Source organism: Ursus arctos, unplaced genomic scaffold, assembly GCF_023065955.2.
Source record: "Ursus arctos isolate Adak ecotype North America unplaced genomic scaffold, UrsArc2.0 scaffold_11, whole genome shotgun sequence".
NCBI classification, from domain to species: Eukaryota; Metazoa; Chordata; class Mammalia; order Carnivora; family Ursidae; genus Ursus; species Ursus arctos.
Window position 1 is genome coordinate 42,624,375 of NW_026622775.1, and position 23,214 is coordinate 42,647,588.

Below are 23,214 nucleotides of genomic sequence, written 5' to 3' on the forward strand. Positions count from 1 at the left end.
AATTTTAGGCCATCTCCTAGTTGTCTGCTAATTAATGTGGCGCCAACAATGCCAGGGTACAGCTTTTCAAAGCTGGTGGAAGAGACACAACTGAAGACTTGAACCATTTTTATTTATATACATCCTGGTGCCAAAGTATTGGGTATTTTATCTTGTTTTTCACTCGGGTAAAATGCAGTTTTCTATCCGTCCTGCCCCATTACTTTTCTATGTAAAAAGAAAAATTGATGGAGGTGAACACTTGTAAACTTGATAGACAAACATTTCACTGGCATTGCTTGTTCCTTAACCTACTCTATTCCAGTGATCCCCCCAGAGCATACAGCATATGCTTTGAGAGGGGGAAAAAATCTTATCAAAAGTATAGCAATGTGAATTGATAATCTCATTAGAAATTCATTGAGTTTTAATTAATCAAAACCATTAAGGTCATGTTTCTACTTGAAAATACAATCAACTTTGAATTTGAGTGTGAGTTTGGCCTACAAATTAATTTTCTGTAACAGTGGCCACTCGTGGTAGGCCTTGCAAAGAAATTCCATAATTGTAAAAATATATACTTAGGAAGCTAGATCATCTTATAACTTCCCCATAGATAACTATACAAAAGAATATGATTTTAAAAAGCAATAAAATTCGGGAAATGTAAGCAATATTCTAATATTCCTATGGCAATATAATAACTGTCTTGTTGGGCCTATTGACATGTTAATTGTCCTGGAAAAATTTTATAAACCCAGACTCATAAAAACATTGTAATATTTGAGGTAAATTGCACTAGATTATGCTTCTTTTAAAAAGCTCTGTTGAATTTATAGAATTAAATTATCCACCTAAAAGTTTTAGATAGACAAATAGAGCTCAGTGACCCACTTATGTAGCTCATGGATCTATGAATTACCTGTGTTGTATGCAAATCTTATATTTATATCAGAGCCTGAGTTTTCTTTTTGTTTTTTGTTTTTTGTAAAAGAACCCATAGATTTCTCGGTTCATAAAAAGATCTAGGACCCAGGAAAGGTCAAGAATCTCCGTCCTGGTGGACTGCCAGGACTGCGTTATTTGAGCAGTAGGGGTCACTGCTGCTCTTTATAATAATAGGAGGATTGTCCCTAATAAGGATTTTTCCCTTATCTTCATAAGGATAAGAGGAGTTCACCACCTAAATTATGGTGAATAATTTATTAATGTAAATATGAGGTCTGTGTAAAACCAATAGCACAAATTTTAAAGAATGACCTCTCTTTATTAATCTAGTTTTTTAGCTCACCAGTATATGAGATCCCTTCATTCTCTTTCAGATACTTGCGTCCTTTGTTTGCCCTTAAGTAAGTGAGAAGAGGTCACATGAGTATAGATTTCAGTGTCCTTTTCAACTTTTTATCAGATTTTTCATTGAAAATGTTTTCTGATTTTTATACTCATAAAAAGATGGATATTATTTCTTGTTTCTTTCAGTTTAGAGGGTTAAATATATAATCTCTGTAGTCACAACTCTCTTTACATACAATATTCTTTAGACTTGTTTGACTCAATATGTCCTTTTCCCCATGAACTTCAGATTTGTAGTTCTTCACTAATTCAAAAGGGAGGAATGGTGGAAGTTATCATTTCTTTTTTAATTTCTAAGGTCAGAACCAGTTAAGAAGAATACTTGGGCATTTATTCCAGGAGTTTGGTCTTCGTTTATTACAATGCTAAGAATGGGCCCAAATGCTGAGGTAGCGTTAGCAAGTGATTTCTAGTAACAGAGTTAAGAGGAAAGCTTCTGGGACCACAGGAAACAGTGAGAAAGGACTGGGACATAATAAAGCTGCACTGTCAATTATAAATATCTTGGCGAGGGGTGTGATTCGTGACAGAGAGAGAAGGGAAGTGTTGCTTATCAGAGTTTTTGCTCCTACTTTGTGAAGTCCCATCCCATGTCACAAAAACATGTGCCAAATTGAACATGATCATGACTCATAATTTATCTCTTCTTGTGTTTATATTTTGCAAAAATGTGTCAGTGTTTTTGCTGACACAGAAAATACAGCAACGTGACATTTCCAGATTTCTCAGCTGAGCGCATATACTACCATGTTTGATAGTAGTGTTTGTTTAATTATCTGTGTTCTCCAGTGGACATATGGGGGGAGTATGGGGTGATATTCATTATCACACACCCAATAATTGGATAACTTGCAACTGGTAGACTTTCAATATTTATTGAATGGTTGAATAAGTAAGGTGTTAAATTTTAGACACTTAAATGTAGGGATGGAAGGCACTGAGACCTTAATTTTGATGTGGGGTTGCAGGTATCAAATCTGTAATGAAAGACATTGTGTGTCATTGTATGTGTATATTATGTGCTCACTCATGAAAAGATGCACTATTTCAACAACAAATCATTTAATCTTAACCCTTTCCTAAATTTCCTGTATGTAAGGCAGAGAATTGCTTGTATGAGGACAGTCTGTCTTTCTGATCATTGTAAATTTTATGAAAATGAATTATTCTCCACTATCTTTAGGTAAGTTAGTGCCACATTTTATCTCGTTTATAGCTCTGACATTAAATTAAGAGATACTAATTTATTTGTAAAAATATATTCTTTTTCAAAAATGGGTTTAGTTGTCAGAAAACCTTCTTGACATCAATAATTAAGAAGATTAAGGCATTTTGATTGTTTGAATATATCCCTACTATAATTTAGGCATTTTTAAGCTTTCTTTTAAAAATAAACTATCAAAAACTAGCATTATGTTTATGGATAAACTTTAAAAACATTCTCTTAGTCACAAGACAACAATTCTTGCTATCACTATTATTATCCACACTTATTTTTTTCCTGAAAATATTAATCATGAAGTTAGACAACAGAAAGAAATAGATGTGTAACATGGGAAATAATAAAGTAAAGTTATCTGTATTTGCAAATGGCATGATTGTATACCTAAAACAAACAAACAAACAAACAAGAAATCAACTGGAAAAACAAGAGAACTACTGGAAACAACAAGAGAACTCACTAAGAGAGCGGAATACAAAGTAATATTAAAAAAATCAATAGCTTTCATATATACAGTTAAAATATAATGGGGGAGGTCATCTTATTTATAACAGCAATAAATGGAAAATGTGCAAGACATAGAAAGATATTTCAGGGTCATACCTCCCAAAAAAGATTTGCATCAAGGAAAATGGACAGTTATTCTTGGATTGGAAAAGTCAGAATTATAAATGTCTGCTATGCCATTAATATAATCCTGAGCATGTTTTATGGAAAATACTTTTAATTCAAGAAATAGTTACTAATTAGTGAAAGATTTTTTAAGTGAATGTTACTAAAATACTCCAAAATAAAATAAAAGTTTTTATTTTCTACAGATTTTACTGCTGGTACTATACACTTTAAGTATAAAAACCTTTAGTGATTTATTGCATTGTTTGAAAACACAGCTTTTCCATCTAATGTGAAATGTATGCTTAAAAAATAGTCTGATTCCTAAAAATTTGATTTTAATTTTCCCTTTGGATTAGTTCAGCAAGCTCCAGAAGCCATCTTACCAAAAGATAACAGGGGAATGGGTACTATTAGAAGGACATCAGGTATCTCACAAATTTGACAGAATAATCAAATAATCAAGGTTAGAGGTTTTGATTACTTCCGCTGCCAAAGTTGGTAGGCTCTCTCTCTGGAATACTGCTATGAATGCGACATCAGGTCAGTCAACCCAATTCTTTGCTTTTTTCCTTTGAAAACATTAAATTGGGGGAGAGAAGCTGATAGGGCTACCTTAGGGAAGAAATCTACCACCAGCTCAAGCATCTGCGGCTAGAGGGTCAGGGTATCACTATACTAACAGGATCACTGGAGCCCTGTGTTTCAAGGGTCATTCCAGGAGAAAGGAGCTGCACTCTAACAGGTGTTCATCATAGCCTTGTGGTTTTGAGTATCAATGTGGCAGGAGGAGAAGAGCATCTCTGTCTTTTCTCTGGCTCTTATGATTGGCATGGGGTGAAGAAAATGTGCTTGTTTTTCCCCTGTTGCCATGCTCTATACCAGCTTCCTTCAGGAAAGCAAACTGGTATCTTTCAAGTCAATAGAGGGAGACTCTCTCCAAGAGACAGTGCTAGCCCCTTCTCTTCGTCCCTGCAAGACGCTTTCCCATTGCAAATGGCTAACCAATTACAACTGTCATTGTGATACTGGTCTCAGGCTTGCCCATCAAAGCTCTGGTCCAAGTTAGCCTCCAGCTCTTGCATATTAATTTCCTCTTGGATAGTGGTTCTCAAACTGTAGCTCAGGATAAGACGAGAAAAATACATAAAGACTAATAATGATTTAGTATCGTTTCTCAAATGTTATGGCTATTTAGACAAAGAGAATCAGTATTTTATTCATTTAATCATTCACTCATTCATAAACTTGTTTCATAGATATTTATAAAATACTTAGCACGTGCCAAGGGTGTGACATAAACCACACAGTCATTCAAACAACGAGTTTCAAGCCCAAAAGCCTTTTCCTTTCAAGTCCCTTTTCCCTCTGATGGAGGTTAGGTCCCTAAGTTACTATTCCCAAAGCCTCACCTTTCCCTGACTTAGGCTCAATGCGTTATTACAAGTAGTTCTAATTTTCTGTCTTTCACTGTAGGCATAAAGCTTCATGATTAGAGGGCACTTTGTCTACCTTGTTCACCAAAATATCCTTGGCCCCCAGCATACTACTTCCACACAGTAAGAGCTCTATAAATATTTGATGAACACAGATTGCCTTGTGTTCTATAGACTGGGCCTGAAGAATTGTAAAGGTATCAGCAAGTGCATTGACAATCAGTGCCCACACGTCTGCCCCTCATGCCAGAGAGCTGCCGGGCAGGACAGATTATCTGTCATCTCTGTCACTGATTTACTGCCCTTGACTTATGTAACGGTTTCAGCTAATAGGAAGAACACTGCACTATTGACCTGAAAATTTAACTGAACAAATAGTACTCCCTTCCTCCTCCACCAATAGCATCAACATTTTAAAAAATTTAAGTGTTTTTATAAGCAGAGTATCTACAAATATATTTTTCTCTTTGAAAATATGGTAATTTACTTTGTAATATTAGGCACTTTAGAGTGTTAGTGTAGCTGTATATAACTCAGGAGGAAAAGATATCTCACAAGAACTGGAATTTTAAAAACTCATAGTTATTATCACTGCGTTGGTCATGCCTTTCACGTAAGCAAGAATAGCCACACCCACATGCATATATCAGGGTGCAAATAAAGGCTAAGAATGAGTGAGCTGGTCTGAGACAGTATAGCCCCGAGACATGGGATGGCCAAAATAACAACAACAACAAACACACAAAAAAGCTACTGATAAATTCTTTATAATGTTTATATTTTGTTGGGCAATATGACATAATGGGCAGCGAGCATGGACTATAGGCTCAGACAGTCCTGGGTCAAGTCCTGGTTCCCGCACTTACTACCTGAATGCCTTGGGGAGTTTGCTTAACCTCTCGGAGCCTCAGTTTCATCACCAAAGAACTTCGTGGTTTCAGGAATTAAGGACGATAAATGATTATCAGGACTTGGCTTCTGAGGCACGTTTCAGGGAAAGCTGGTTCACTCATTCATTCTCCAGTTTTTTATTGAATGCTTGCCATGTCAATCTTGCTCACAAATGTGTCCCCAGCCTCTAGCATACTACCTGTCACAAAGGAGGTTTTCAAGAACTATTTGTAAAACAAACATTAAGTCTCTGCTCCTCTGGAACATACATTCTAGTAGTTTCCGTCCTCCACCTTTCTGTTGATGATGGGAAGAATGCCAGTCAGAGTAGAAAAAGGTGGGAATTTTAAAGGAATTTTTATTTTAATGTTGTACAAGATTCTATTAAATGCCAGAAGGAACTTGAACATCAACAAACTTCTGAAAATTAAATAATGGTTCTATTGCTAGTTTCAGTGCTTGAAAATGAATAGTCTGATAATGTTACCTTAAAAGAAAAAAAATTGTTTTAGTCTACTTATCAGATAGTCTTTTCAAATCAGCAAGAATCTGACATTAACATAAGACCCTGTCCAGATTATTAAAATGAGCTTTTGCTCAGTTTTACTTCAAAGAGAAATGTTCTTGCATCTCTTTTAAATTAATACACACATATATTTGCTTTTATGGTCGGGTGTGTATTCTTCTAAGAAAAATTAAAACTAAGCTGATCTTAAAATACAATATTTACTCAGTACTGATTAATGAGAGACAAATTTGGAAAAATCCAGCGAGGTATTTTACTTAATTTAAACTCAATACTTTGCTTCTGCAAATTTGAGTTAAAAGAATTTGGGGGTGCAATCTCTGCTGCCCAGAGAAGAAAATAATTTAGTGGGTCTCATACCATTATCAAGAACCTGCTTGCAAGCATGATTTATAGGTGAAGGGTTTAAGAGGTACAAATTTGCATTATAAACTAAGTCACGGGGATGAAAAGTACAGGTAAGAAATAAAGTCGATAACATTGTAATAACTGTGTATGGTGACTGGTGGTTACCTTGGTGAACATTTCCTAACATACATATAATTGTAGAATCACTATGTCGTATACCTGAAACTAATTTAATATTTTATGTCAACCCTACCTCGATTAAAAACATACTCTCCTGACTTAAACCTGGATAACCTGCTATCTTCCAAAACATTACTTTTTAAATGTCATGAGAATGTTTTACTTTCCCTACTAAACACAAACACACACATACGCATGCACACACAGAAAATGCTATAAAGCAACACACTTTCTGGGATTTGTGTTGTTGACTTTGAGTTCCCCATTGATTCTTGTAGGAGTTGCTAATCGTGATTGCAACAAATAAATAAAAAGATGAGAGCTGGGGATTTGGTGGCTTACAGGAAGTGATGATGGACCACATTAAGTGTCTGAGCCTCTATTTGAAATAGATGTATGAAGGCTTCACTAATGGTAAACTAACATTGTCTTTATAAACAATAAAATGCACTGTAAAATATATATAATGTGATATAAATATAAAATGTTAATTATGTGTCCAATCACAACAATAATGATTTTGATTTAGGAATCTGTGCTCCCTCAGTTATTTTAACAGTGTTTGGAATTTTTTTGAACACTTTAACTTGTATCACTAAAGGGCAAACTGTGGAAAGAAGTGAGAGCAAAAAGAGAAGTTGACATTTTCCTTTTGATGTCTCTCAGAGTATAAGGCATGAGTTGTAATTTTCTTGTTCTGATTAACGTCTAAAAGAAAGGATAAATGCATGGTGCTATAATATTATTTTTAATGTATTGGCCTCTTAAAACTTAATTACATGATTGCCTCAAAGCATAAACATTTGTGCTATACTTTTTATGAACTCACAGTTTTAGTGGATTCCTTGTGAGTAGGTCCAGATTTTTGTGCTTAGGTGAAAAATACTTATTTCTTCACACATTCCTTGTGAACTTCTACGCTAATTTACTGGAAAGGTGATACACATTTCTTTGAGGAATGTCCTAATTTTCCCTCTTATTGTCCAATAAAGAACTGTGGTGTTTCTAAATTCAGCCAACAGAGACTAGTTATATGACAAGTAAATAAGTCTTACTGGGAAGATGTTGCTTAAGTGATAAAATGGTTCAGCCAACAAGTGAACCAAAACGTTAAATATTAACTAAGGAAGGTAACCATTTCTAAAGTGAGGCGTAACAAAGGACTCAGCTATATATAGGATTGAAGATCTCTCAGTGAAATCCACAAGCAAAGGACGGTTTCTTGGAACTTCCAAAAATTTAAAACCATGAAGAATCTGTTATTGCTACTATTGTGTGTTTTTATTGTTAAGTCACAAGCTCAATATTATGACGATTTGGTGACTATTTTAAACTTATTATATTATTACTAATATTATTAATATAAAATATAACAATGTAATCATATAAATATTTTAATGAAATTAACCTTGATTTTAGTTATGAAATTGAATTGTTAATCTCAGGGACCCATTTTACTTAAAGAATGTTACATAGTATTTCTATAGTATTTCTTACATAAAAACAAAATAATGATTTCTTGTTTTCTTGTTTCTTACCTTTATCTTCCCAGGATGAAGGAGACAAAGTTGTGGTAAGATTGCTTTTCTTACTTGTTATCCTGAGTACTGTGATTGTCATTTAATTCTAGCAATATGTTTTTACAGTTATGAGGACAAATCTGAGAATTTTGCAGACTATAAAATAATGAAAAATCAGTATTTTAAGAGAAAAAAGCTGTGGTAGATTACTCTTTGGTGAAGGAGAGTAATATATAGTTCCTGAAATTACTGGTGACTTATGAATGAAAATTGTAAACTAACTAATCTAAAAGTAGAATAGACCAAGTACAGTGATAGAAAATGAAATAATTGTTTTTTTTTCAAGTGAGAAAAAGCTAAATCATAAGTAGTATTTATTGTTATTATTAATAGTTATGAAACACATAGTTCAGTATAAGTTATTCATCTGTAGAACAGTTCTTCCTCAACTACTCTCTTTGCAGATTTATTTCTCTTGGTTTGAAGAGAACAAAAATACAGAAATGCATTTAGGGTGATAAATACTTGAAGGATTTTAATTTTATTCTCAAATGAATCGTGATCAAATTTTTTGTATATAACACAGACAGTCACACTAGAAATAAGAGTATACGATAAAAAAAAAAGTATACGATAATACTTAAAGGAAGTGATTTGTTCAGATTATATGTTAAATTTGAAGGGAACTTAAGTTGTTTTGATTATCAAACCATACAGATAAAAAGATAGTTGTCTGGTTAATTGCATTAGGTAAAAAGAATGTAAAGAATGTGTAAGAGTGAACTTTTGTAAATACTTGGCTAAGAACTTTTACATTTCTACTCACCAGCTAATCCTTACAGAGAGAGTTTACTAGTTTAGGCTCCCAAATGGATTTTCTAGTTTTTGTTATTTCACTAAGTGATCTTCATGAACCTAAATACCCATAGAATTTCTTTAAATAGTTTTAATTTCCCTTTCTCTGGTAAAGCTAGACCATCAATGCTACCTCTGTAACGGCACTATGAAATAGAAAGAAAATATTTTTCTTCTATTATAATTTCATTTGCAATAAAAGGTGAGTCACATTGCATAAAATTCCTGGTAGAACAGACGAGGACCACATGAAATATATATATTTTCCCCAACTCTTCACACGTTATTATTTTTATTACAATCACACATACCCCGATACTATAGTGATTCAGCAGGCGGATCTGGGGCCAACTTGCCTGGGTTGAAAGCACACTCTCATTAAATGTTAAATATCATTATAACTTAATGAATAAATGACAGTAAAATTCAAAATAGAGTCATGGCATGACATCTAGGCTCACAGAATCTCTAGAGGGTTTAGCCTCTGCTTCACATCTAGCCATTTGTTAACTTGTAATAAGCCCCCAAAAGTGTGATTGCTGACAAAGACCACATGCCAATAAAGTTAATCCCAGCCAACACTTTTACATTGCATTGCCTATTTTCCACTTCATTGTCTTTTAATGTACTATTTTTTAAGTTGGCAAATAATTTTAATCACGTACCTTGAGAATTATTTTAGGTATGAGAAAATTATGGTGTTTGATAAAGAAATCATGAAGGAAATTTCAAGAGAATGATTTAAGAAATCATTTCGTGGATATAAAACAGGAATAAGATTGGAATTAGTAGCGGAGAAGCCTTTTGAACTGTAGTATCTATTATGTGTTATTGCGATAGAAAGAGTGAGTACTTACTATGTGTCAGGTGCTCTCTGGAGGGTGTCACATGCAAAGTCGTTTAACCCTTACAATCGTCTTACACAGCAGATACTATTATTATCCCTATTTGAAAAGGGAACTAGAGCACATATATCATAACTTGCCCAAGATTTGGTAGCCAGTAAGTGGTAGGGTCAAGATTTGAACCCAAGCAGTCTGGCTCCAGAGTCCCTTATTCCTCTTCAAACATGCTTGAGTCAAAGATTGTCTTATTACAAATAAATCCCAAGTAAATGTCACTTGGAATAAATCTGTATTGGTTCTTAAATATTGTTATATAGGAGTTAGGCAAACTAATCAATTCATAAAAACTGAAAGCGGGAAAATCATGAACAATGATTACAGGAATTTAGTAATCCGGATGGCTTGAGAATATTTATTCCTCCTGACAGTGTAGATGCCTTATTATTCTATGTATTTCAGTGTATGAGTATCAGGAATCTGAGGTCATTACTATTCACGATCTGATGCAGCTTTATTTTCAGGCTTTTTAAAAACTCCTCCAGGACAATAGCTTTACATGCAGTTTTTCTTTCTATTGTTACTAAAGAGACCTAAGCAGCCTATTGATTTACCAACAGTGACTAGCCAGTTGATGGACCTTAAGAAAACCATGAATCATGTGATAACTAAATTATAAATTGAGTGTATTGGAATAGTTCCATGTCAAATCTTCGATAACACTTTACATTGTATTTCTGCCTGGTTTCCTGAAGGCCACTGTCGATGCCCGTGGTCACCGGCCCCTTGACAAGAAGAGGGAAGAGGTTCCCACCCTGAGACCTGCCCCACCTCCCATCAGTGGAGGTGGCTATCGGGCTCGTCCATCCAAAGCAGTGGCCGGCCAAAAGAAAGTAGAAAGAAAAGCCCCTGATGCTGGGGGCTGTCTTCATGCTGACCCAGACCTGGTGGGTACATTGATGTTTCTTGTCCTGATGGGTCTCCCATGCAGAGAATGCCAATCTTCATCATGGCTTCCTAATGTTGCCTTGACCCACATCATCATCGTTATTTTGTTTCTTTATTTTGGAAATAACTACAAAACTTATTGGGCCTTTGGTTAAGGTTCCTTTTTAGTCTTCTTCAGTCTGAGCCCAAAACTGTAAAAAATGTTCTTAATTTTGTATTTTGCCCACCTCATTTTTTCAGGTGGTAAAATTTTCATAGTCCCGTTGTATTTATTCTATGGTAAGGACTAATTTTAATCTTCACAGGATTATGTTGAGGACTCTAGAATTTCTGGACTTACATACAGAAAATCAAATTACAAGTTTTTATATTGGCTAATGATATCATTGAATTTTCACCATGTACTATTTTCACAAATACCCATAATCTGAATCCTTTATCTAATGCTCACTATTTTCTTTGTTTGCAGGGAGTGTTGTGTCCTACAGGATGTCAGTTGCAAGATACTTTGGTAAAACAGGAAAGACCAATCAGAAAAAGCGTAGATGAGTTAAATAACAATGTGGAGTCTGTGTCCCAGTCCTCTTCTAGCACCTTTCAGTATATAACTCTGCTAAAAGAGATGTGGAAAGACAGGCAGAAACAAGTAATAGGTAGATATCCTGTGTTTTATGTTTGCTACTGCTATGAAATTGGAACTTCTTGAACTGCCATGGGAAAGCATGATTCTGAGAAGATCAACATTTCTAGATTATTATTATTATTATTGTTATTATTATTGCCTAAATAGCATCCTACTGCTTTCAGGATGAGCCTGATTACCCTAAGGTTCTCACTTAGCCACCTTTACCTGCCTCTTGCCATATAAGCACTATTCAGCAGTTCTCAGCTAGAATCATTTTCTATGAAAAATTCACCATGACGTCCTTATTTTCATTCTATAAGAAATGTGTGAATCAGAAGACAATATTCAGAGTCAACCTTAGCGCTTATAGACTTAATACTTCAGGTTTTGAACACAAGAAGGTGGTCTATGACATACTCAATTGTGCTGCAGATAGTGCTACCAAATCTTTGACTCTTGAGATCTGACTGTGAAGTGCTATTGGCTGGGTGGTTAGGAATCAGCTAGTGAGGGGCGCCTGGGTGGCGTAGTCGTTAAGCGTCTGCCTTCGGCTCAGGGCGTGATCCCGGAGTCCCGGGATCGAGCCCCACGTCAGGCTCCTGTCCTGGGAGCCTGCTTCTTCCTCTCCCACTCCCCCTGCTTGTGTTCCCTCTCTCGCTGGCTGTCTCTCTCTGTCAAATAAACAAATAAAATCTTAAAAAAAAAAAAAAAAAAGGAATCAGCTAGTGAGTAAGCCTAGCATAGGCATCTCAGTGAGTAGCTTATCCAAATTTGGACATTTTTCAAAGGCATCATGACATTCTTCTTGTAAATTTCAAGGCTCTACTGTACTTATGTGAGATGAATAAGTAAATTGAGTGTATCCACACGATGTTGAACTTCTGAGATGGGAGGCCTAAACACTGCTTTCTCCTCTTTTCCCCACCAGAGAAATAAAGAACTTTTTGTACTTATCACTAAGCATAATTTTTAGCTTACACCTAAGGTAAATTAGTAGCTAGACTTCATGTTAATTTGTATATGTCATGGACGAAATAATTTTCTCTAGTACAACTACATGTCATGACAGTAGCTCTGTGTCTGTTAACTTATTCTCAGAAAATTAAAATCACAACTGTATGGTTGAATACCTGTAGTTTTTTTGTTGGGAGAAAATGCTTACCATTCCTTCATAATTTCATTTTTGCAGATAATGAAAATGCAGTAAACGAGTACTCCTCTGAGCTGGAAAAGCACCAATTATATATAGAGGAGACTGTGAACAGCAATGTCCCAACTAACCTTCGTGTGCTCCGTTCAATCCTGGAAAACTTGAGAAGCAAAATACAAAAATTAGAATCTGATGTTTCAGCTCAGATGGAATACTGCCGCACCCCATGCACAGTCAGCTGCAATATTCCTGTGGTGTCTGGCAAAGGTAACCAGTTAATAAACATATTTCCAGAGGGTTCCAGAACAAATACTCTCTAAAGATAAGAGAACTGGAAAAATCTTAGTGGCTCTTCCCCAACCAATCCCAATGACATAAGAACACATCATGAAGATATCCCTAGCAAGCTGTGTTCTGACTTAGCCTAATGTATTCGCCAGTTTTTGATGAATTGGATGTAATATAATGATGGTGGTAGCTCCACCTGGCTAATGCGCATGTTTGCTTGGATAGGTGGCAGAAGCACGGGTAGGCGTAGGAGTTTCTCCATCCCGTGTGTTCTGGCCGGTTATGTATATCCTAGGACATAAAAGGTGGAGAAGGGCTTGTTTCATCCCCTTGGGAAATAGAACTCAAAACTGAGTTTGATTTTCAGGAAAAGGATGATTCAATTTCTATAATTCATTCTCAACTGTCTAATAAAACATTCCTCAGTAACCTGCGTCATCAGTTATCTTATAAAATTGATGACTAAAGACCAAGGAGTTATGCTGTAGTTCCCTGAGTATTTGTTCTCTTATGTTTGCAGAATGTGAGGAAATTATCAGGAATGGAGGTGAAACATCTGAAATGTATCTCATTCAGCCTCACAGTTCTATCATACCATACAGAGTATACTGTGACATGACCACAGAGAATGGAGGTAAGGATTTGATAGTTGTTCACCTATTATGCTATAATTATTTTGATGCCATAAAATGCCAAGAAATAAGACCTAGCTTCAACATAACTAACAATGAGCCATTTGACTTGGAACTTAACCCGATATTTTAAAGGTTATGAAATATCTATGATTCACGATGTGGGGTAAGATAAAGCACTTGAGGTCTCCAAAGATTTTAAGTTTTCCTTTCATATTTATTTCCTTATTGTATCTATTTTGAAGCACTAAACATAAGGGGACATAAAATAAATAGGTGAGGAATTCAGACATTCCCCCCAAGTGAGATTATTTGTTATTGGTTAATATGCGTCATTTTTGTTTCTTTCAACCAAAGGATGGACAGTAATTCAGAACCGTCAAGATGGTAGTGTTGACTTTGGCAGGAAATGGGATCCATATAAACAAGGATTTGGAAATATTGCAACCAATGCCGAAGGGAAAAAATACTGTGGTCTACCAGGTAAAAACTGGGAGTACAAAATAAATCATCCTGTTGAAAAATTTTTTTATTTCCATTTAAAAAATATAGTGCTGGGAGTCTGTTTTTAGGAGGTTAAGAAGAGTTTACAAAAATATTGTAAAACTAAAGATAAGGGAAGGAAGGCAGTTTTTAATTTCCAAAGGTGTCATTTTTGGTGAGATTTTATTTATTTATTTTTTAGGTGAGTATTGGCTTGGAAATGATAAAATTAGCCAGCTTACCAACATGGGACCCACAGAACTTTTGATTGAAATGGAGGACTGGAAAGGCGACAAGGTGAAGGCCCTCTATGGAGGATTCACTATACAGAATGAGGCCAACAAATACCAACTGTCCGTGAGCAAATATAAGGGAACAGCTGGCAATGCCCTCATAGAAGGAGCTTCTCAACTGGTTGGAGAGAATCAAACCATGACCATTCACAACGGAATGTACTTCAGCACATACGACAGGGACAATGATGGCTGGTAAGTGTGATGTCTTTAACCCTGCTTTAAAAGCCACTATGAATGTTGTGATTGGGATCCTTAATGGAAGCTCGTGTTATCCATAACTATCATTTCTTGGGTGCCGCCTGGGCCTTAGCCGCCATACCAAGCTCTTCAGGTGTCACTCTAAACCATTTCTGCTGTAAGGTTGTCATTATTTTCCTCATTTGACAGATGAAGTTTAGAGAGACAAAGTAACTTAGCCAAGGTCATGCAATGACAAAAGACGGAACCGGAACTAGAGCACAGTTACCTTCTGAGTAGTGAGCATTTAGAAAAGTCTGTCTATTCTACTATGTGTATTGGAGTCTTCATTTCGTTTTCCATGGTTCTCTAATACTAAGGGAGCTGAAAGCTGACATGTCAGTTTAAAGAAACAAATGCAGATGAACTTGTCACCAGGCCTAGTTCTCTCTCTTTTTTGCTCTAGGGCAGAGAAGGCCTTTAGTGTTTTAGTTTCATTTTATTTTTAAAACCAGAGTGAAAGAGTACTGTGCCCAGTACCCTTCTGTGGGTATTTTGCAAAGAATTAACTCGACAGCACTGCAGTTCTAATAACCCCAAAAATTTCCTTTCAGGATAACTACAGATCCCAGAAAACAGTGTTCTAAAGAAGATGGCGGTGGATGGTGGTATAACAGATGTCACGCAGCCAATCCAAATGGCAGATACTACTGGGGTGGACATTACAGCTGGGACATGGCAAAGCATGGCACAGATGATGGAGTGGTATGGATGAACTGGAAGGGGTCCTGGTATTCAATGAAGAAGATGTCTATGAAGATCAGACCCTTCTTCCCACGGCAATAACCCCCAAAACATAAATTTTTATTCTTCTATATGTAACACATTTTTTTATATTATGTCATTGGAATATTCTTTCACACATTGTGTCCCTCTAAGACTATCAAATGTTGTGAGTGTGACTTTTTGGGAAAAGTATTTAGGCTAAATGACATTAAAAATGGCACATGACTTTCTTTTGTATTCTTCATTTATATTAACTCACTGAGAACTAATGAAACAATCATTGTGGACAGTGTTCATAATTTGTTTCAGTTGATTCTGGAAAGCTTCAAATTAGGAAGAGGAATTTTCTGTCCTTGTTGTTCAAAAGTCCACTTTAAAGACTATTTATTTATGTAAGACCTGCCATACACAAAAAAAACTTTCGAAAAGATTTATTAATTAAACCAGTCTCTGTTACAATAAATTAATGTATTCTTATTTTGTAACCCACATGACCAATGAGTTAGGCTTTGAACTTGGGAGAAAAGAGGAATAATCACAACTTTAAGTAGCTAATAAACTGGTACTGAACATATGAAGATTCAAAATCTCACTCTGCACCATGGGAAAACAACGTCTCTGCCATTTAGCTAGACTTTGGGATCAGAAAGCTCAGTAGGACAATGAGGGTCCAGTCTTCATCATTTGTTTTTTGGGAGGAATAGTAGGGTAGGAAGCAGCAGTTGCCTATTGCCCCTGGAAGTTAGGCCTATTGACCTCAATTAGATCTTTGTTTTTCACATGATAAAAATAGAACTAAAGTAATAGTGGGTTTTCTGTTCTTTCTACTTCTCCCGAGTAATGAGTATATCAACGCAATCGTTCCTTTACCTTCTGTTCTCCCATCATTTCACTCCAACTGCCCTGGGCAACCCTATGCCCCAGACTTTCCTTCCCTAATGCAGCATCCTTGCCACTGATTTTCATAGAAACTTGCTGTCTCGAAGCTTCATCCTCTTACCCTTGCATTAAGCAGAGGTTATTCATTTCTATCATAGAAATGCTGTCACTCTCTTAATTCCTCATCAAATCTAACTTCAACTTTTACCTGGTTTCCCTGCCATAGGCTCTGTCTCATGCTTACCTATACTCTGTTACTCTGCCATCGTATACATGGTCCTAAAAATAGGACATTCTGACCAAGTTACCTTCCTGCTTAATGTCAGCTTTTGTTACCTAAATGCTAAAATCCAATTTCCTTGACTGGGAGTGAGAATGATTTGCTACTTGGTCCCAGCACCGTCTCCTGCCCCCTTCACTACACATCTACGTTCTTGTCACAGTGAATTTTCCACCATCCCGGGGAACGTTAGGCCCTTTTATATGATGCTCCCATTGTTAATAGCATCTTTCCCTCAACACTATCTGAAATTACTGTTCATTTTTAAGCCTCAGTTTAACTGCAATTTCTCTGTTTTACATACTTTTCTCCTTTACTGATCATGAGCTCTTACTCATCTTTGATTCCAGAATTATCAGCCTGTCAGAAAATGTGATTTTCATAAGGTCATAAATATTGGACGACTAAATCCTGTGATTATCAAGATCTTGGATAGCACCCCCCTTCTTTTGCATAGAACCCATTTTCCAATAAAGTCCCACACAGAAACTTAACACACAAAATACTTGAATGTAGAACTTTTGTAGCAAGACTGAGTATAGCAGAGGCGCCTGGGTGCCTCAGATGTTTAAGCATCTGCCTTTGGCTCAGGTCATGATCTCAGGGTCCTGGGATGGAGCCCCACAACAGGCTCTCTGCTCAGCGGTGAGTCTGTTTCTCCCTCTTCCTCTGTGATCTCTCTTGCTTTTGCTCTCTCTCGAATAAAATAAAACAAAATCTTTAAAAAAGAAAAAAAAAAGAAGACTGAGTATAGCAAAAGCCCATGAAATCGAAGATGGGAAGAGGGCAGGAGCCCAACTGGAGGGCAGTATCCCTCAGACCTTTGCTCAACCCCTTAGGGACTCACAGAAGATCTAATGAGCTTAAAACAAAGCCACAGATAACAAGAACAACAACAAAAAACGTTAAAGTAGTCGATCTGATGGTCAATTCTTAGTTAATGTGCAAGTTACAGAAACACAGAGACCATTATTGGATGGTGTGTAATATCTAAGTCTATCTAGAAAGAAGTAAGCCTTCTTAAGTTATTATTTGGTAAGAAATCCTACCTATCTGATTTTGCGCATTCAAACATCACAATTTTGAATATAATATAAAGGTAGTGTCCCTGAATTAGAACACATAAAACAGTTTCAAAAAAGATTAACTCATGACTTTTATGAAGATAATAAAAAGATCAGCTGGAAACTATTAATCCCACACTGTGGCATGAGAATCATAATATATTTTATTATACGATTAAGACAAAGTATATAAAAAAACTAGAAAGGATATATGTACTTGGGTTGTAAACTTCCAGTTCCTCTGCATTTAGGAACCAAGGAAACCAGCTAACCAATGTGACTAAGGAATTGTCTTTTAAACTGAACACAGATTTTTCCCATGGACAAAAATGTAGGGTATGTGACACACTGCCAACCGCAGTAGCTGAGCTGACATTGTTGTTTAACCATTGCACACCAGACATCATGCACGTAGACCGTGTACACCTGCAGGGCTTATTTACAATACGGATATCCCGGTATCAACCCAGATTTATTACGTCAGAGGCTCCACATGGGAAAAGCCTCAGATTCTGCATTTTTTAAATAGATGTCCCCAAGAGACTCTGATCCGATTTGAGGTTAACGGAGTTCGCTGGGTGGGTCTTGATCTGATTCACCAGCTACCAGAGCCTAGATATTAGAATGACTGATACAAGCTGTATTTGCATTTGCCTGAGACTCCCATCATTCTCATTGAGCCTTTCTTTTATTCAAATGGTGACTATGAGGCAAGAGGCAACATTGAGGGCAAGGGGTCGTCTTCGAAATGATCATGATTTCATAGGTAGCCATCGCCTATGTTTTAAAACTTGACTTGGTTAAACAACACGGTCTTCAAAAGCTGGAACCATTATCACTACTCTGTTGTCTCTCAGTTCAAGTGATTTTCAGGGTTGGACTTTAAGTGTTTTTCAGTGTAGAAACAACTTAAAAATGTTACCTGCCATTTGTCCTTTGAGGTGAAATTGATTTCTGAATTGCATCCCTCCCCCTCCTGGGGCATATGGCTTGAGCTTCCACTGTTGCTCAACTCAGCTCGAACGCACAATGTGTTGATGCCTAATTACAGCTATGCCTGCAAATGGAATAATTGGTGTTTATTTTTAACAACATTAATTGTGGTTTTAAGTGATTAAAGTAGTACACATTATTTGAAGACATTTTGGGAAATACAGGAAAGTAGAACCGCTTATAATTTCGACACTAACAGTAAAGCAGCTACTATCCTCGTTTATGCTTTTCTTGTGATTCTGTATATGTGTTAGCACTTGAATTTTTCACATTGTGTCATGGAAATGTTTCCATGTTACTTAATATTCTTCTTTAATGGTATTTTCTGTAATATTCCTTTTAATGGCTATAAAATTTTCCATCACGTGAAAGTACTCTAATTTTTAAGCAAGTCCCTGTCACTTAAAATTTAGATTTTTCTGACCTTTTTCTAATAAAGGTAACACTGAAGTTAGCATCCTTCTACATAACCTTTCCTGTATGTATATAATCTGTATTATATGTAATATATATTGTTATCTACTTTTTCTAGAATAAATTTTTAGAAGCAGAATATCTGGAGGAAATAAAGGGGTTGGTGTTCTGAAGATTTTTAAAATATATATATTGCCAAGTAACCCTCCAGAAAAATGGCACCAATTTACCTTTGGCAGACAGAATTACAGGTGTTTGTTTTTATTGTTCTTCTCCCTCATTAACGCTGAATGTTGTAATTAAAATTTTGACAATTGCTTTAATTTTCATATCTTAATTACTAGTGCAAGTAAGAGATTCTTAAAATGTTTAATGACCATTTGTCTATCTTCTCTTGAGAGTTACTTTTCATGTCCTTTCCCTACTGCTGCTTTTCTATTAGCACAAATCAACTTTTGTATGAATTCTTAACCATCCTTTGTGTGTGTAGGATAGCAATCGGGAACATGGTATTACCCTCTGTTTATTCAAAAATTTTATTTCCTAAGTGATTAGACTCAAAGAATCATATGCTTATCCAAATAGTCTTGACTGGAACCAATGTTAACCACTATACCCTTTTTCTCTTCCCAACCAAGCTGTGACCAATAGGCGATAAGTTTTTTGGTTTGTTTTTTGACTGAATTATATTCATTTACCTAACAAGTTTGTATTTTGAAAAGTTCTAGTCTTACAGAGAAATTGCCAGAATAGTTTAATGAGTACCTCTATGTCCTTCACCTAGATTCATCAATTGTTTGCTACATTTGCTTTATCTCTCAAAAGGAGATACTTTAAGCAGTTTTGTAAGAGCTTATGTAGGCCTCTAGCCTTGAGGTCATAGACCTATTGTAGACAGAATCAAAGGTGGATTTAGCAAATATTTTCCAGAATGCTATGTTGCAACCAGCACATAGCCACCTTCGGTGATGAGGTGAAGAGTAAGCTGATCATTGTTTAGTAACTGAGTATTCCTTAGCTCACACCTAGAATGTAATCTTAAATTTTCTTGCCTCCATGATTTTGAAGTGCTCCTTATACTATGCGGAAATGGAGGACATAATGTCCAGCTTTTGTATAAGAATTAATTTGAATCTCTACCCCAGGTGCAAATTCCCCACCGTACTACTCCCTTCCATGATATTTAAGGCCCTTGCCATCCCCATACCCAATTAATTAAGGATTTTTCTTCATAAATGAGATTTACAAGTACTTGAAATTCAATTAAAAAGAGGATATAGATGAATTAATAAACGTGTGAACAAATAGATAAAATATGATATCCCCAAAGTGCAAATTTTATTACCTACAGGCAACTTTCATAATATTCATGGCTACCAAAACCTAATGTTGCTACTTCTCAAGCTGTTTCAGCAAATAGTAAATGTTATACTACTTTACTCAAGTATAAAAAATATTTAGTTTATGATTTTCACATTCTGCATGTACTTCTATTAATATGGTATCATTTTCTCTCAGACTTTTCTAGATATGATTTGAGGTTACTGAAGTTCCCTGGGTGAGCCTTGTTCTGACTCACCAGCTACATCCCTAATGTCTGCTAACTAATTTGGAAATGTGTTTTATCGGTTGTAAGGAGAACCCATGACAGAGTGTAAATAGGTCAACAATAACACTGGGAAAATAATGAAAATTAAATGGGATGTGTAATACAGGTGACTCTTGAACAATGCAGGGGTTAGGATTTCCGACCCCTCCCCCCACAGAATAGAAAACCCAAGTTTAACTTTCGACTCCCCAAAAACTTAATTACTAATAGTTTACCGCTAATCAAAAGCCTTACTGGTAACACAATTAGCACATATTTGATATGTTACATGTGTTATACGCTCAAGTATACAATCAAGTAAGCTGAAGGAATTATTACTAAGAAAATCATAACAAAAATAAAATATATTTACAATACTGTAAAAGATCCGCGTATAAGTGGGCGGCTCAGTCCAAACCTGCGTTGTTCAAGGGTCAACTGTACTCTCACATTTATTAAAGCTGCGGTACCATCATCTAGAACTCATAATAAATGATGTGTGGAACTTACAGGGCTTGAGCCTGTAAGAATATAAGAAGTTGTGAGCTTCACCCCGACATGTGCTCCTTATCATCACATTATTTAACCTTCCTAAGCTGCTATTTTCTAGAAAAATCAACCTATAAAATGTTTTCAACTTTATTAACGAAACTCCAGGAATCATTGATCAAAAGTATTCTAATAATTTTTCCTGGAAATGTAATACTTTATTCCAAAGGGTTTCCAGAAACTAAAAGCAAATATATAAACAGAACACATGAATCAAAATGTGAATAATTTCTTTTAATAAAAATTGAACATGACATCAACAGATATAGAAGGGATTTATGCATTTAGTAAGAGGAGGTTGAACTGGATGACCTTTAAAGTTTCACCGAACACCTAGATTCCTTAATTCGCAGACATTTTGTTGGGTTATCACTTTGCCCCAGACCTTGTGTGAAGTGGTAGAAATAAAATATAGGAATTTCAGTTAAGAAAAGAGCCATTAATTAAGATTCTTCATGTTTTCTTCATGTACCATTTCATGCTGAAGGACAGCTATGGGCTAAATGATGAAGGCCCATCCATGCCGATGTCAAATTAAAATACAGTTGGACATTTATTCCATTCCTTACTCGGGGTCAAAATCCCAAATTCAGCGTTTTCCTCTCTGGCAGAAATATTTAAAAACCATGTGCTTTCATGGCAACACTTTCAGGTTCATCTCCATTTTATGCCTTCCTTTACCTATTCGTTCATTCAACAAGGGGTTATGTTCAGATGTCTAACCCAAGTAAAGCTTGCAGAGTAAGAGGGAATAGCATTAGAGGGGGAAAAGCACCATGAGGAATTCAGCAGAAGTTAAGGAAGGAAGAAACAAAAAAATGTTAAAGGTAAATATAAAATAAAAGTGGTTTTTAAAAAGTTCATTATTTATAAGAACAACTTCTAAATTAAGTAACTTCTAAATTAAGTAACTTCTAAATTAAGTAAGAAGTACAGTTTAAAAGTAAAAGAACCACAGGAAAAGAGTTAAAGAAAGGAGAAACTACAACAAAACAAAAAGTAAATCTAAAATAAAATTGTGTTTTAAAATAAAATCTATTACTTCAGGAAAGGCTTCTAAACAAAGTGACATGAAAAGATACAACGAAATTGGGAGTGATGACAATATTAACATTGGACAAGGTAGACTTCATTTCCAAAAGCATGAAATAAGTAAAAAAAAGGTGGGGGCATTATATAATGAAATACTTGGAAATTAATAATTAAAAGATGACTCACTAATTCCACACGAGTTCAGGCTTGTAGAGAAAAGAAAGATGACTCACCCTAATCCCCTAAAAAAGCAACTAATTAGAAATTAAGAAAGACTTTTCTAAAGCCCCTAGAACAAACAAAAGAAGTAAAACCTGGAAGGAACTTTTTTTTTTTTTGGCTTAAAAAAAAGACAAAAGTGGAGGGCAAGAGGGAGCTTTTCACTGAAAAGCTATGCTTTAAAGATGAGCAAAGTGATAAAAGCACAGGTGAGAGCATATGTATAGATTTGTTTTATTCAATAAAATTGGCATTTTGATTCCACTGGCAAAGAATACTTTAATAGCTGATCCCAGCACAACTGGTTATCCTTCCACAAGAAAGTAAAAGTAGACCTTCTCCATAACATGTTAAAATAAATTCTAGGTTAATTCAATATTTAAATGTAAAAGAAAAAAAAATAAAAATATTTGAAGAAACTTTCAAAACTTACCTGTAGAATCCTGGGGTAGGTGAGACATTCTTGCAGGAAACACTATGTAACTGAGCTCTGGCCTCTGGAGGACACCTAATGACATAAATAAATACGTTACAGATAGGGATCCACAGCTGGGGATAAAAACAAGAATTCTGAGGGCCCAGAGAAAAATTCTTGGTTCTATGTCCTACGGCGGGCATTAGGGAAGGGTTCACAGAAGGAACACTACGGATCTGCATCCTCAAGGATGAAGGGGCAGTACTTCTAGGCAGTACTTGCGAAGGCACAAACTCAGTAAAGGATCTGGTATTCTGATACTAGTGCAAAATTCAGTGCAGTCCAAATGAAGTAAATGACCGTAGACGTTGGAAAGGGACCACTTTGTGAAAGAGCTTATATGCAAAGGTAGGAAGTTTTAATTCAACGTCAAGATAGGCCTTAAGCAGGAGAAGGACATGACTGCTTAATTTTTTAAAAGGTAACTTTGTGGAGAATAAATGAGCAAAAGAAGGGTGGTAGAGGGAGAGGTTAAGGGACTGTTAAAGTGCCTAAATTAGGGAAGATTAACTCAAGATATCATAAGAGCATAAAAGTGCTGTAAGAATGGCTATTTTTTTAAAAAAACATTT

At 35.8% G+C, this 23,214-nt stretch overlaps 1 protein-coding gene across 1 annotated transcript; it reads left to right on the plus strand.

The window, feature by feature from the left end:
* Positions 1-7,694: 7,694 nt before the first annotated feature.
* On the plus strand, positions 7,695-15,612 carry FGB (fibrinogen beta chain). Its single transcript, XM_026499071.4, has 9 exons — positions 7,695-7,866; positions 8,100-8,120; positions 10,520-10,711; positions 11,182-11,365; positions 12,527-12,754; positions 13,296-13,409; positions 13,765-13,890; positions 14,093-14,378; positions 14,978-15,612. Exons 1-9 carry the CDS (start codon positions 7,795-7,797, stop codon positions 15,207-15,209), a joined length of 1,455 nt encoding a protein of 484 aa, XP_026354856.3. The 5' UTR covers positions 7,695-7,794; the 3' UTR covers positions 15,210-15,612.
* Positions 15,613-23,214: the final 7,602 nt, after the last annotated feature.